This window comes from Fusarium falciforme, chromosome 5 (assembly GCF_026873545.1).
Source record: "Fusarium falciforme chromosome 5, complete sequence".
In the NCBI taxonomy this organism is placed as follows: domain Eukaryota; kingdom Fungi; phylum Ascomycota; class Sordariomycetes; order Hypocreales; family Nectriaceae; genus Fusarium; species Fusarium falciforme.
Window position 1 is genome coordinate 2945433 of NC_070548.1, and position 15353 is coordinate 2960785.

The following is a 15353-nucleotide window of genomic DNA, read 5'->3' on the forward strand; positions in this document are numbered from 1 at the left end:
TAGCAGTTCTTGTCCCTATTTTCCCTGCGTTGTCGTGTCCTGCTGTACGCCGCGTGATACCCCCGACACAGACGCGCCCACCCCCATCCGCCCCCCCATTTTCCGTCAACAGACTACTGCGTAGGTACGGTGACGACCTATCCGTCTTGTACAGGCTACAGTTACGGGTACATCCTAGGTAGGCTTGACATCCTTCAGGGTCTGAGAGAGATCTAACGTCCCGCTTGGCGGCCCTACTGCATCTACCCGATCGCCTGACCGGCCCATCTGCAAGCAGCAAGATAATAGAGTCGCTCCCCAGGTTTTTTGAACCTAGACCTTCCCGTGATGTCGGGTGAAGACAAGGGAGAGAAAGTATGGATTCTGGCTACTACGGCTCCTACTATCCTGGTAACAGGACGCATATTGATTGGAACCATGTACAGTTTTCCAATTTCTCAAATGTTCAGTACTCAAGACCGGATTTCTCAGACACGGAGGACCAAGAGAGGGACGAGTCCCAAGGTGAGTATACTCTGCCATGAGAGGCTTCCTTTGACTGAGTTTTGTCTAGGCGACAATGGATATCCATCATACATGAGGGTGCCAATGGAGGCACCCTCACCTCCACCACAAGCAGCTCTCACCAAGAAGGAGAGGAAGAAGCTGAAGAAGCAACAAGAGAGGGCGGCAGCGGCAGCAGCCGAAGCAGCAGCAGCTTTCGTGCCACCCCCAGCACCAGATCCGCCAGCGGAGGACACATGGCCTGCACCTGTATCATCATCCAGCAAGAAGAAGGGCAAGAAGGGTAAGAAGAAGGATCAAAAGACTCTGTTGCCACCTCCACCAGTTCCCCTGCCTCCACCTGTCGAGAAGGACAAGGAGGAGGAGAAGGTTGAGGAGGCGGAGACGAAGTCAGAGGACCCAGAATCTGCAGAGCCAGAAGAGAAGGCCGAGGAGACACCAGCCGCCGAAGAGGAAACACCAGCGGCAGAAGAAGCTCCCAAGGAGGAGGACAAGGACACCGCGAAGGAAGAAGACGCACCAGCCGAAGAAACACCCACCACAGAAGAAACACCAGCTGCCGAACCTGAAGAGACGCCCGACAAGGAGGAGACATCAACAGACGAGGCGTCCAAAGAGGAGACCGCCTCAAAAGAGGTACCCACAGAAGAGACTCCCGCAGAAGACACGTCTAAGGAGGAGGCATCTACAGAAGCCGCGCCCACGGAAGAGGCTCCAAAGGAAGAGGAGTCCAAGGAGGGGGAAGCGTCAACAGAAGAGACAGCGGCCAAAGACGAAGTACCTGCTCCTGAAGAAGCGGCCGCCGAGGACGACAGCACCGCCAAGGCCGAGACTCCTGCAAACGAGGAAAAGGCCCCAGCTGCAGAAGAGACGCCTGCCGAACCCGAGGGGTCAGAAACCCCCAAAGAAGAAGCAGCCGAGAATGACGACGGTGGTGGTGAGGACGAGACTGCAGCTCCTGTGGAGAAGAAGGCCTTGACGAAAAAGGAGAAGAAGAAGAAGAAGGAGAAAGAGAAGAAAGAGAAGGAAAAGAAGGAGAAGGAGGAGAGAGAGAGGAAAGAGAAGGAAAAGAAAGAGAAGGAAAAGAAGGAAAAAGAGAAGAAGGAGAAGGAGAAGAAAGAGAAGGAAAAGAAGGAAAAGGAGAAAAAGGCTGCTGCAAAAGCTGAAAAGTCTCACCACCACAAGTCGAAACACTCACACTCGTCCAGGGACGCAAAATCTTCCGAAGACAAGTCATCCGTCGCCGAAGGCAGCGAGACGGCGGAGAGGAGCGCCCCGGCTGCTGACGCAAAGGAGGAGGACAAGGCGGCCGAATCTGATGCGGAGGCCAAACCTGTGGGTGAGGAGTCATCACCAGCGGACGAGGCATCTCCGGGTGATGATGCAACACCAGATGAAGCCAAGGCGTCAGAAGAGGAGAAGCCGGCTGAAGAGCCTGCACCCCCCTCAGAGGAAGCTGCTCCTGAGGCAGAGAAGCCTGCTGATGATGCCAAGCCTGAAGAGTCCGCTGAGGAGTCTCAACCAGCGGGCGACGCCAAGTCCGAGGAAGAGAAGCCCGCGGACGAAAAGGCTGCTGCATCGGAAGAGAAGTCTCCCGAGTCAGAAGAGTCCCCTGCAGAGGCGGATAAGGGGCCCCAAGAGGAGACCGCCGCTGAAGAAGCGAAGCCTACCGAAGAAGCACCCCCGGCTAAGGAGAAGCCTGCTGAAGCAGATGACAAGCCAGCTGAAGAAGCCCCTACTGCCGAGGCCGCCGCTGAGGAAAAGCCAGCTGAAGAAGCTCCCGCCGCTGTTGCCGACAAAGAGCCTGAACCGGCAGAGAAGCCATCTGAAGAACCTGCTGCTGCTGAGGCTACTGCTACTGAAGAGAAGCCTGAACCCGCTGCTGCGGCTGCTGCTACCGATAAGGAGCCTGAACCAGCAGAGGAGAAGCCAACTGAAGAGCCTGCTGTCGAGGCCGCCGCCGAAGAGAAGCCCGCGGAAGAGGCGCCCGCAGCTGAGGAGAAACCTGCCGAAGCAGAGGAGGCACCTGCTGCTGAGGAAAAGCCCACCCAAGCAGACGACAAGCCAGCTGAGGAGAAGTCGGCCGAAGCAGACGATAAGCCCGCAGCTGAAGAAGCCCCCCCTGCTGCCGAGGCCGCTGCGGCAGAGACCCCGACTGAGGAGAAACCTGCTGAAGGAGACGATAAGTCAGTCGCAGAGGCACTTGCAGTCGAGGAGAAACCCGCTGAGGAAACACCTGCGGCCGAGGAGAAGTCTGCCGAAGCAGAGGACAAGGCCGTTGAAGAGGCGCCTGCGGTCGAGGAGAAGCCCGCTGACGAAGCTCAACCTGCGGAAGCAGAAAAGCCGGTCGAGTCAGACGACAAGCCAGCTGGAGAGGCGCCCTCGGCTGAGGAGAAGTCCACCGAAGCAGAGGAGAAGCCCGCCGAGGCAAGCAAGCCTGCCGAAGCAGAGGAGACACTAGCTGCTGAGGAAAAGCCCGCCGAAGCAGAAAAGTCAGCTGAATCAGATGACAAGCCTTCTGAAGAAGCCAACCCGGCCGAAGCAGGGAAGCCCGCTGAGGAAGCTAAGCCTGCTGAATCAGAGGAGAAACATGCCGAAGAAGTCAAGGCGACTGAAGCAGATGACGAGACCTCTGAATCAGATGGCAAGCCGGCCAAGGAAGTCAAGCCAGTCGAAGCAGAGGATAAGCCGGCTGAAGAAGCCGCCCCCGCTGGAGCTGATGACAAGCCCACCGAAGAAGCCAAGCCAGCTGAATCAGAGGAGAAGCCTGCTGAGGAAGCCAAACCGGCTGAATCAGAGAAACCCGTCAAGGAATCTACCCCTGCGGAAGCAAACGACAAATCCCCTGAGGAAGCTAAGCCTGCTGAATCAGAGGAGAAACCTGCCGAAGATGCCAAGGCGTCTGAAGCAGATACCTCTGAATCAGATGACAAGCCTGCCGAGGAAGTTAAACCAGCTGAACCAGAGGAGACGCCTTCTGCGGAAGTCGAACCAGTTGAAGAGAACAAAACCGCCAACGACGCTCCTGAGACCGAGGCCAAGTCTATTGAAGAGATGAAACCCGAAAAGGAAACAGAACAGCAACCTGAGGCAACCGAACCGCCTGCTGCAGCCGAGACCAAGAATGCCGAGGAGGAGTCTGCCAAGGCTGAGGAGCCTGTCGAACCAGAGCAAACAGAATCCGGTGACAAGGCCGAGAGCGAAGAACCCAAGGCTGGGGACAACGCTACCACAGATGGCAAGACTGCCGGCGATGATTCGGAAGAACAGGCCAAAGAAACCGCGTCTCCCGAAGCAAAAGACGAGTCCACCTCGACTACTGACGGGAAAGTTACCGAAGAAGAAGCACCCGCTACATCGGATGATGACCCCGCTGACAAAAAACCACCTGCTACGGAAGACCAACCTCCTGAAGCAGCTGAAGCGGATGATGGCAAGGCAGCTCAGGAAGCGAAGGCTGCTGATGACGAGAAGGTTGAATCAGAGGTGAAACCCTCAGAGGACGGCAAATCCACTGATGGTGAAGCTGCTGGTGAGACCGAGAAAGCTGGAACCGCTGAAGCAGAGGAGCCAAAGGCCACCGAAAAGCCTGACGAGACATCGGATTCTGAGTCTGAAGCTGAGTCTGAGGGAAAGGCGGCAACAGCAGAGGCCAAGGAGCCCGAAGTTGAGGTCTCTGCACCCAACGATGATGAGAAGAAGGATGCGGACGCAGCCGCTTCTACAGAGGCCGAGACCAACGCCGCCGCCGAAACACCTGCTCAGCCGGAGGATAAGGACAAAGAGGCCTCGGAGACTCCTGCCGAATCAGCGCCGGAGCCGAAACCAGCAGCTGATGATGCGAAGCCTAAAGAAGAGCTCGACGCCAATGCTGCCTCTGCCGAGGCCGAGAAAAGCGGTGATTCCGATTCCGACAGCGACAACGAAGATGATAAGCCAGTTGCTGAGGCGACACCAGAGTCCAAGCTTGAAGCACCAAAGGAGACCCCCTCAGAGGTCCCCGATAGTTCCAAGGCCACAGAAGACTCGGACTCCGCGGATGACGACGCTGAGAAGAACCAGCTCCCAGAAGCATCATCGAAGGCCGAGGCTGAAGAGGCTACTCCTGAAACCCCAGCAGAGACGACTGTACCTGCACCGTCCCCCGACTCGGAGAGTGACTCAGAGAGTGACGCTTCAGAGGACAGCCCTGCTGCTGACAAGGAGCCAGCCGCTGCAGCCGCAAAGGAGGAATCCGCAGCTCCAACTGAGGAAGCTAAGCCAGAGCCCACAGCAGAAGAGACTCCCAGGCCTTCCGAGACCAAGCCAAAGGAGGAAGCAGAGGGAGAACCGGCTGCTACTGAAACCTCATCTAAAGAGCCTGACGCCGAGAAGGCTCAGGATCCCGATAGCGAGGATGACTCCGATGACGAGGAATCCCCCAAAGCTGTGGAGGAGAGAGCGACGCCCGTTGCCGAGGCCGAGAAAGAGACACCCGCCGAGGCCGAAAAGCCTGATGCCAACCAAGCCAAGGACTCCGATAGCGATGATGAATCCGATGACGAGGAACCTCCTCAGGCTGGAGACGAGAAAGCGACTCCTGCCCCCGAAGCCGAGAAAGAGACACCTGCTGAGGTCGAAAAGCCGGATGCCGAAAAGGACCAAGATTCTGATAGCGATGACGAATCTGATGATGAGGATCCTCCTAAGGCGGGAGACAACAAAGCGACCCTTGAGGCTGAGAAAGAGGCACCCGCTCCCGAGGCTGCGAAGCCAGATGCCCAGAACGACGACGACTCTGATAGTGACGACGATTCTGACGACGGGGATGCTTCTAAAGCCGGAAACGACAAGGCGGTTCCCGAGGCCGACAAAGTGATATCTACCTCTGAGGTTGAGAAAACGGCCCCTGCTCCTGACGTCGAGAACCCAGACACCGATAAGGCGGAGGATTCTGACAGTGACGACGAATCAGACGACGAATCCCCCCCTGAGGTTGACAACAAGAAAGCAACCACTGAGGCTGAAAAGGAGACGCCGACTTCTGAGACCGCCAAACCAGATGCTGAGGCAGCCTCCGACTCCGACAGTGACGACGAATCTGACAACGAGGCCCCCTCTAAAGTCGAAGATGAGAAGGCAGCACCTGCTCCTGAGGCTACAGAAGCACCAGAAGAAAAGTCCGAGCCTGTAGCCGAGAAGGAGGCCGAGAGTGTTGCAGACAAGTCCGACATAGACGATGCCGGATCGGAAGCCCCCGCAGAGAAGCCAGCCGAGGTGACTCCTGTTGAGGCCGATGCTGAGAAAGTTGCTGAACCGGAGGCACCAGAAGAAATCGCCAAGGACGAGGATGAGGCCAAACAGCCTGCCGACGAAGCCAAGGAAGAGGCCTCGGCCGCCGAACCTGAATCCGCAAAGCAACCAGACAGTTCTCCAGAGGTTGCACCTCAGGCCAGCGATGAGAAGCCTGAGGACACTGCAACCATAGTCGAGGAAGAGCCGGCGCCAGCTGCTGAGACTGCCGCTGCTGACAAGGAGCGCGAGTCACCAGAGGAGAAGCCCACCGAAGAACCCGCTACTGCAGAGGAGAAGCCCGCCGAAGAACCCGCTGTTGTAGAGGAGAAGCCAACAGAAGAGGCACCTGCGGCTGAGGAGAAGTCGGCCGAGGAGGCCCCTACTGCCGAAAAGGCCCCTGTCGTTGAAAAGGAGCCTGAACCGGCCGAGCAGCCTGCTGAAGAAGCTCCTGCCGCAGAGGCTCCGGCAGTGGAAGAGAAGTCAGCTGAAGAACCCGCCGCTGACACTGCTGCTGCCGAGGAGAAGTCTGCGGAAGAGAAGCCGGCTGAAGAGGCCCCCTCTGTTGACGAGAAGCCAGCCGAAGAACCTGCCGCTGAGGCTACTGCTACCGATAAGGAGGAACCAGCAGAGAAGAAGCCTGCAGAGGAACCCGCTGTTGAGGCCACTGCCGAGGAGAAGCCCGCGGAAGAGAAGCCGTCTGAGGAGGCTCCTGCCGCGGAAACTCCCACAGCCGATGAGAAGCCGGCTGAGGAGAAAGCAACTGAAGAACCTGCTACTGAGGCTGCTGCCACCGAGAAAGAGCCTGAACCGGCAGAGAAGCCAGCTGAAGAACCCGCTGCTGCTGAGGCTACTGCTGCTGAAGAGAAGCCTGAACCCGCTACTGAGGCTGTTGTTGAAGAGAAACCAGCTGAGGAGAAGCCAGCCGAAGAAACTCCCGCTGCTGAACCGGCAGAGAAGCCCGCAGAAGAGTCTCCTGCTGAGACCGCCGCTGAAGAGAAGCCAGCAGAAGAGGCTCCTGCCGCTGAGGTAACCGCTGAAGAGAAACCTGCCGAGGAGGCCCCCACCACTGAGGAGAAGCCCGCGGAGGAGAAGCCAGCTGAAGAACCCGCCGCAGAGGCTTCTGCTACCGAGAAGGAGCCCGAACCAGCGGAGGAGAAGGCCGTCGAAGAGGCACCTGTTGTTGTTGCCGCCGCTGCTGAGGAAAAGGCTACTGAAGATTCTCCGGCTGCCGAAGAGAAACCTGCCGAGGAGGCACCCGCTGCTGTCGCCGACAAGGAGCCTGAACCGGCAGAGAAGCCAGCTGAAGAGGCTCCCGCTACTGAGACTGCTACTGAGGAGAAGTCAGCTGAAGAGCCTGCCGCCGAGGAGAAGCAGGCCGAGGAGAAGCCAACTGAAGAAGCTCCCGCTGCTGAACCAGCAGAGAAGCCAGCAGAGGAGGCTCCCGCTGCTGAGGCTGCTGCCGAGGCTGCTACCGAGGAGAAGCCAGTAGAGGAGAAGCCGGTCGAAGAGCCTGCTGCTGAGGAGAAGCCAGCTGAGGAGCAGCCAGTCGAAGAAGCTCCCGCTGCTGAACCGGAAGAGAAGCCAGCTGAGGAGGCCCCCGCTGCTGAGAAAGCGGAACCTGAAGAAGCGCCTTCAACTGACGACAAACCCGAGGAACAGGCCATGCCCGCCGCCGTCGAGACAACTGAAGAAGCGCCCGCAGCTGAATCTAAGCCAGAAGAAGAGGCCAAGGCAGCTGGAGAGGAACCCGCTGACGAAAACCCGGCTGCTGAAGCCAAACCAGAGGAGGATTCCAAACCTGCTGACGACAAACCAGAGGAAGAAACTGCAGCACCCGAGGAGAAGCCCGACGATGACGCTAAACCCGCCGAGGAAGCATCCGCAGCCGAAGAAAAGCCCAGTGAGGAAGCACCTGCGGCTCCAGCCGATGAGGCCAAGGAAGAGGCTGCGACTGAACAGCCCGCCGAGGAGGCTCCCGCAACGGAGGAGACAGCCAGAACTGCTCCCGAAGAACCACCAGCTGAAGATGCGACAACTGCTCCAGCCGAAGACGCCAAACCGGCTGAAGAAGCACCTTCCACTGATGAAAAACCAGCTGATGACGTGAAGGCCCCTGATGAAGAGGAGAAACCTGCCGAAGAGACTGTTGCACGCGCAGCAGAGACAGACGACAAGCCGGAAGAACAGGAACCTCCCGCACCAGAGGCAGATGCCAAACCTGCTGAGGAAGCATCCGCTGAAGAAGCACCTGCTCCAGAGCCTGAAGACGCCGCTACCAAGTCGCCCCCCGAGCCTGAGGAAGAACCAGCTCCCGAGCCTGAAGTAGAAAAGGCCGCCGAAGCCGAGAAGAAAGATGACGAAAAAGCTAGAGCAGAGGCAGAGGCAGAGGCCAAGGCCAAGGAAGAAGAAGAGAGCAAAGATACTCTTGGCCCGATTCCAGGCGAAAAGAAGCAGGCGAAAAAAGGTGAGGAACGACATTCATTAAACGATACCCCTTTTGATTTTCCGCAACGTTTGGGACTCCCCGCTATGGAGTTACAAGAAGATATGGATCACGGAGTTTTGGAGTTACTTTCAGACGATACCCAGGGACAGCGAGAATTACCACCCAACGAGGATGATACAGCACTCACACCTATCGCTCATGAGTCGAGCCAGCCGCGGATTGTTGAAGCGGCCGACGAGCGCGATGAAGCCAGCGAGACGAAATCGCTTGCTCCGTCTTGCACAGAAGATGATCAAACTATCACAGAAATCACGATGCCAGGGTTACACGAGCCGAGTTCGGGCCAGAATACGAACATTGGGGTAGCGGAAGATCCCACGCGTCCAGAGCCAAAGGCCGAGGTTCTGGGCGATGTTGAGGAGCCGCTGGTGACGAGAGACACTCTGGGCCAAGATGGTTCTCGTCAAGATGGTGAGGAGACGACTGGGCAGGCTGAGGAGCAAGTTGCCATAGAAACTTGTCCGGCAGCGAAGCTTACCCCAGAAAGTGGCGATGACGCCAAGCAGCAGTTGCTGAATGAGCCCTTAGAGACAGCGCCAGAAAGCCAAGAAGCGGCTGTCAAGGCTCCCGAGTATATCGTTCCAGTTGTCGCCAAAGAGCCAGACCCGGTCGCAGAAGCAGATGGCGCCGATCTGGCTGCCAGCCACGCCGTCTCAGAAGCCAATGATGGTGCTGAAGTCCCCGCACCTCAGAATCATGGTGCCACAGACCAATCAACGGAAGCCCTGGAGAGAGAGACCGCCGAGGCTGGGGCTGAACCTGTAAACATTTACATGGAATCACCAACCGCGCCTGAAGCACACGCCAAAGAGCCAGCCCATGATGCCCACGATGGCAATGCGCAGACTGACGGAATGGACGCCAACTCACCAATTCCCGTTGCCCATGACTCGTCTGCATCACAACTGGGCGACAGAGAGTCACCACTTGAGCAGCTCGAAACCCCAGCTGTGCTGACCTCTGACACCGATGCAGAGACTCAGATGCCCAAGACTGGTGTCTTTGACCTCGAAGTAGAGGGAGACGCGGCAAACTTCCCTGACGTCTCTCGCCCATCTACAGCTGTTAGCATGCAAACTGAAGAGGCTGAGAAAGCAGACTCAGAGGCGGAGGGGCCGGCATCACTCCCTGAAACTGCCGGCCGACCTTCAAACCCCGTTGATGTGGCTGCTGCAAAATCCGGGACAACCGACGCTTCCGATCCCGAAATTATCGACCGACAAGCGGTATTACCGGAGGCTGCACAAGACTCGGACACTCCAGGTGTGGCCTCTGTAAGCGCCAATGTTCCCGACTCGGATTCGGAAGAGGAACAGCAGATAACTGGCAAGGAGGAGGCTCAGGATCCTGTCTCTCTTGGAGTTCGACTTGAAGAGGAGACAAAACCTGCCGAAATTGGACCTCAAGTTGAGAGAACAGCAACTTTAGAACCAACACAGGAAGTGTCCATGTTGGGGCTATTGCAAGCTCTCCCTACCGCTGATATCACACTGCACGAGCCCAAAATCCTCGACACTGATTTCGAGAACGTACTGCAGACGCCGGGAGAGATACCGCAAGACCGCGCAGTTTTGCATCTGGAGCCTGAGAAGACCGAGGCTATCGATGATGACTTCAAGCGAGGCTCCACAGAGCCTGAGTTGTCGCCGCCAGCCGTAGGGTCCCAATTTGAAGAGCCCGTTGGGTTCGATGACAAGCTAGAGGAAGGGCAGCAAACAACTGAAGATTTATCTCGCGATGCCAAGGGCACAGACCAGGAGGTCCAGGAACCGCTGACCTCTGTGTCGAAGCTCGAGGAGAAGGATGATGACGCACTGCCACCGGTCGACGTTCTCTCGCGCTCTCCTTCTTCTCTAAGCGGCGCCGACGCGGAGGAACGGAGACACGTTGAACCAACGGAAGAAGCTTCCATCCAGCAACCAGAGCACCTGGAGCCCATTTCCCGGGCCAGTTCCCCAGATATGACGGTTGACGACACGGAGGGAGTGTCCCACCCCAAGAACCTACCGCACTCCCCGACAGCCTCAACAGTCTCTGAAGCCGACGAAGATGTCCTTGGCACCAAAGATGCCGAAGCATTCGACCTCCAGCAGCAGACCATTGCCTCCAGGCCTGCATCACCTGAAAGCACCCCTGGAGACCGTAGGATCTTAGACTTAGGCGCACATGACGATGACAAATCTTCTCATGAAGATAGGTCGTCTCCAGTAGCCCATACCGAGCTGGTGCCTGAAAGAGCTGAGAGTGAAGAGAAGGCTAGCCAACAAAACGATGTCATGCCTGAGCTTGAGAGAGCTGCAGCTTCTTCCGAATCTGGGGAATCGGATTCTGAGTCGGAGAATGACGAGCCACACAAATCCGAGACTCGTGATGCGGGAGTGCTGAGCCCTTCAAGCCCCGCGGAGCCGGTGAATGAGCCCGTTGCCCCTTCACCCTACTTGTCAGGACCTGAATCCGCCCTGGACAAGGCTCTCGCTCAAGATAGCCTTGGCACTGATGATCTCACTGTTGGTGTGCATTCTGAGTCAATCCACTCCTCTAGAGCTTCTACTCCAGATGCTGGCATCGAAGGTGGCGTCGCTGGTGATGGACAGGCCTCCGGCTCTGAGCCGCGCCTAACTTCTGTTCATCTATCAGACTCTTCTCCAGGCGAGGCTGAAGTAGCAGATATCGCTTCTCGAGCTGTTGATGCACCTGCTGCTGAAACTGAGCCCTTGAGCCGCTCTATCTCCCCTACGAGCAATCAAGAACCTACTGCCCTGCCGATTTCTGAAAGTGAATATCTGGGAGATACTCAGACAGTCGAGGATCTTGACGTGTCGGAGCTGAAAGATCACGAAACATCCAGATCTCCAACCCCCGATATCGTCGCTCGGATTGTAGAGCCCCAGGAACCTCTCCCAGCAACTGATGAGCTTCACGACACTGAATCGAGCCCGACACCGAAGACTTCCGCTGCTACTGGCATTCCAGAGCTACCTTCTCATGAGGAGGACTCTGAAGAGGATGATACTGGAGCTCCTGTGCCACCTGTTGCATCCACGCAGGGTGACTTGAGTCAGGAGAAGGATCAGCTTGACACTGTTGGAGAAGGGGCTCCGGTCCAGAAGGCCATCGATGTAACAGCGGCAGTTACCTCAAAAGAGGGATCTGATGTTGAATCGCACGCATCTGACTCTGAGCCTCCGTCACCAACCTCCAGGACTCTCCACGTCATCATTCCACAAGATGCACGAGAGACCCCCCGACCTCGCCAGGCGAGTTCTCCAGAGCTCGAGCCATCTTCTCGTACTCTTGAGGATGAGGAGGTCGACGGTGGTTCCGAATCGAGCGACGAGATCCAATCCCTTTTGCTCGAGCTCTTGGAGTCGGTTGCGGATGGACCTGTTGACGAGGATGATTCCGACCACGATGAGCATGTGTCTGGGCCAGTTTCGCCAAAAACACCAGCTCGTGATCTCCGAGAGAGGGCACTAGCTGGCGACGAGTCACCCTCACCTCTGTTCTATCGCGATTCGCCAGTCGCGATGCTCAGCCCAGCCCATTTTGAGCCCACAGGCGGCGTCGAGAGAAGATCTCTGCTGGGCCTTGACGAGGCAGGAAGCCCGTCGAGGTCTTCATCGCCCGACACCATCATTGAGGTGGCGCATGATCAGCCGGATCTCTCAGAGGAGCCACCAACCGTCGAACCGTTAAGCCCTACAAAGACCAAAGGCGCCATCGGTCCAGATGTTGCTGGTCTTGACACGGCTGATGGTGTTGCTCCAAGAGGCGCTCTCAGCGAGTCTGAAGACTCCGATGATGAATCGGATTTCGTTGTCCTTGGCCCATCTGATGCCCCGGCACCTGGGCTTCAGGGCCGCCAGGACTCCACAGAGATGAGAGACAAGTCTCTACCTGCTCATGCAGGAGCTGAGGCTAATACCAAACCTGTGGAAGTGATACCATCTGAAGACGAAAGCGACTCTGAACACGAGCCTCATACCGAAAGACCGCCTCAGACTCGAGATCTCCCATCAGCTGCTCCCTCGACCGGGGTGGATGGTGTAGCACCGATACCAGCACCAGCTGCTTTAGCACCTGAAGCTGTGTCCCAACCTTCTCAAGCTCATGAACATGAGTGGGACAGCAGCAGCTGCTCAGAGGACGAGGAATACAACACTGCGGTTGAGGATCCTTACCCAGAAAGCCGATCTCTGCATTCAATGCAGCCTCAACAAGATGTTGGTGAGCACAACACACTGCCCGGTGTCGATACTCGTGATATGGATGACGATGAAGACTCGGATCAGGAGCCAACCCCTGAGGCCAAGCCAAGAGAGGCGGCGGAGCTGCAGCCAATATCTCCAAGCTCCGAGGTTGCGACGGAACATGAGGCAAAGCCAATGGAGCTACTTCAATCCGAAGCATCCAAGCCGCCGAGGGTGGTGCAGATCCCCCCGCGAGACAAGGGCAAAGCAGTCGAGATTGCACGAGACAGCCCCAAGAGACCGAGCCCCGTCCGGTCAGGCCTCGGGGTAGGTGCAGCCGTAGCTTCTGGGCTTGCTGCCGCCCGAGAGGCAAAGGGCGAACGGGCCGTTGCAAGGCCCTCTCGCGCCGAGCCTCCCCGAACGTTCTTGACGCAGCAGCAACGGCCTCGAAGGTCGCTGAGGATACGCCCTGGCACCGAGATCTACACAAAGGACCCTATCTTCATGCCCGTTACCAGCCGGGTATCTGAAGCCAGACCTGTGCCGCGACCCTTCCCTCTACAGGTTGAAGGCGAACCGTCTCGAACACCGGTGCGTCCTATGCTCAGGCACCGTACTTTCGAGACCCAGGGCGAGTCATCAAGAGCAGCAGCACACAGAGCCCAGAGGCCTCGCTCTCTCGACGCCAAGGGAGAATCGCCCAGAGCTGCTGTACAGGTGGCCCCTAGGCCTCGCTCCCTCGAGATCCAAGGCGCATCCTCAAGAGCGGCCGCACCAGTAGCAACCAGACCTCGTTCTTTCCAGGCCGAAGGCGAGTCGACAATGGCCCCTGTTCCTGTGCGGCCAGAGCTCAGGCATCCTGCCACTACCATCGAGGAGGGACTGAGGAGGAGAGATGTTGCTCACTCAGGTCCCTCCTCACCTACCGAGCATGAAAGCATAAGGCCTCCAACCCCTGGCATCGTGATACCTGACACAGATATGATCGACTTACAGCGAGCCCATACACTTCGGCGGAAGCGCAAGATGTCGATCCAGCGAGCAGAGGACACTGTAGCTGCCGCGGTAGTCATCTATGCGGCCGCCGAGGCGCTGAGCCCTCCCAGCAGCCCCCCACCGCTGCTCAGGCAGCATCAAGAAGAAGAAGAAGAATATGATGATGATGCATACCTACCTAATCTGGAACATCAGATGACAGCGGATCCCGAGAACTCCTACTTCCCAGTTTCTTCATCACCACGGAGGAGCTTCGAGGATGCGCTCGAGGAACTCTACACGTCCGATGCTGACTGGTTTGCAGACGACAGGAGCAGAGAATCTGACTCGTCGCGCAGCGATAGAGACAGAGACAGACATCACAGGCGCCGACGCTCGCACCGCTCGCACCACTCTAGCAGGAGCCGTGACGAGGAGGGCAAAGAACGCAGATCGAGCCGTGGTGAGGACGAAAAGAGAGCCCACCGGTCTCGGGATGAAGATGAGGGTCGGCGCCGTCGCAGGTCTCATCGGGATCGGGATGAAGAGGGTCGATCTTATCGCAGACACCGTGATGACGAAGAACCACGATCTCGTGGATCACGCGGTGAAGGCGAGGCCAGGGTCCGGAGCTCACGAGGTGCTGAAGAGCCCAAGCCCCGTAGCTATCGCCGGGAGGAGGAGCCAAGATCGCGTGGTACCCGTGCTCCCGTCGAGGAGTCTTCCTCGCGTGCTCTGCCCCGTGAAGAGGAGCCGCGAGAGCGTACAAGGCGATCATCGCACGGTTCCCACTCTCACCGCCGTTACAGACCTGATAGCGCCGGGTCAGGCACCCCGGGCACGCCTCCCAGAACTCCTAGGCGAGACAGTGGATTCTCTGCCGAAGGCAGTTCTGGTAGCTCTGGCCGCAGACGCCGCACGCCTGATGAACAGGCGGCCCACGACAAGCGAAAGGCGGAGCGGGCAGAGCGGCGCGCAAAGGAGAAGGAACCTGAGCGGAAGCGTGAGCCTTCACGCCTCCGAGAAGCCCCCAGGGAGGCCCAGGAGGCTAAGGAGGTCAAGGGCAAGGAACCAGAGGCCGAGCCGGAGCGGAGACATCGTCGCTCGCGGAGACACAGCCACTCTGGGCGACCTCGGCCTGATGACATTAGGGACCGCCCCTCAACAGCAGAGCGAGAGGAGTCGGTTGCGCCTGCACCTGCGCCTAGGAGGAGGTTCTTCGGCATCAAGACTTCAGATAACCCGCCGCCTGCACGAGAGGAGCCTGCTGTGGCGGAACCAATCAGAGAACGAGCGAAGGAGTCTCCTCCCGTTGAAGAAGCGCCCAAGCGGACGAGGTCCAAGTACAGACGTCCTCGGGAGTCGATGGATGAAGCACGCCCTCGGTCGCGTCGTACACGCGATGAGCCAGCACCTGAATCTCCCCGAGACCGAGATGCCCGTCCATCCAGGCACGTCAGGATGGACACGGAGGACTCGCGACGCAAAGCTCGACATGAGGAGCGGCGCAAGGCGCAAGCCAAGGAGGAGGAGAAGAAGAAGCCAGGAGGCATCAAGGGTGCATTCAAGAAGCTGTTTGGCAGCTAATGAGCGCGGGGCGCGGCTGGCTGCGTTGTATTTTTTTTTTTCATGATGAGCAACCATTGTATCATGTGTGACGATAGGAACGAGTTTGTTGAGATGGTGTTTTTGTATCTGTTACCTGGGATCACGACAGAACTGTTGCAGGTTGTGTGATGTTTACATTTGCGAGGGCGGGCAGATTGAGAGTTATTTTGCTGCATATTGATCGAGTCCGCATAACCTAATTTATCTGTCTTATTTCCTTTGAAAACGTGTCCATTGAGTTGCGTTGAAGTAGTTGGCGGCGGAAACGGCGTGGCTAAAGTGAATGCCTCGAGATA

The 15353-nt window shown here is 57.6% G+C and overlaps 1 protein-coding gene across 1 annotated transcript; it reads left to right on the top strand.

Moving 5' to 3' along the window:
• Nucleotides 1–356: 356 nt before the first annotated feature.
• Nucleotides 357–15036, top strand: NCS54_00711500 (Hypothetical protein; the record flags this gene model as incomplete). The annotated part of the gene is made up of 2 exons (XM_053152549.1): nt 357–504; nt 554–15036. The coding sequence occupies 2 exons, from the start codon at nt 357–359 to the stop codon at nt 15034–15036; spliced, it is 14631 nt and encodes a 4876-aa protein (XP_053008524.1).
• Nucleotides 15037–15353: the final 317 nt, after the last annotated feature.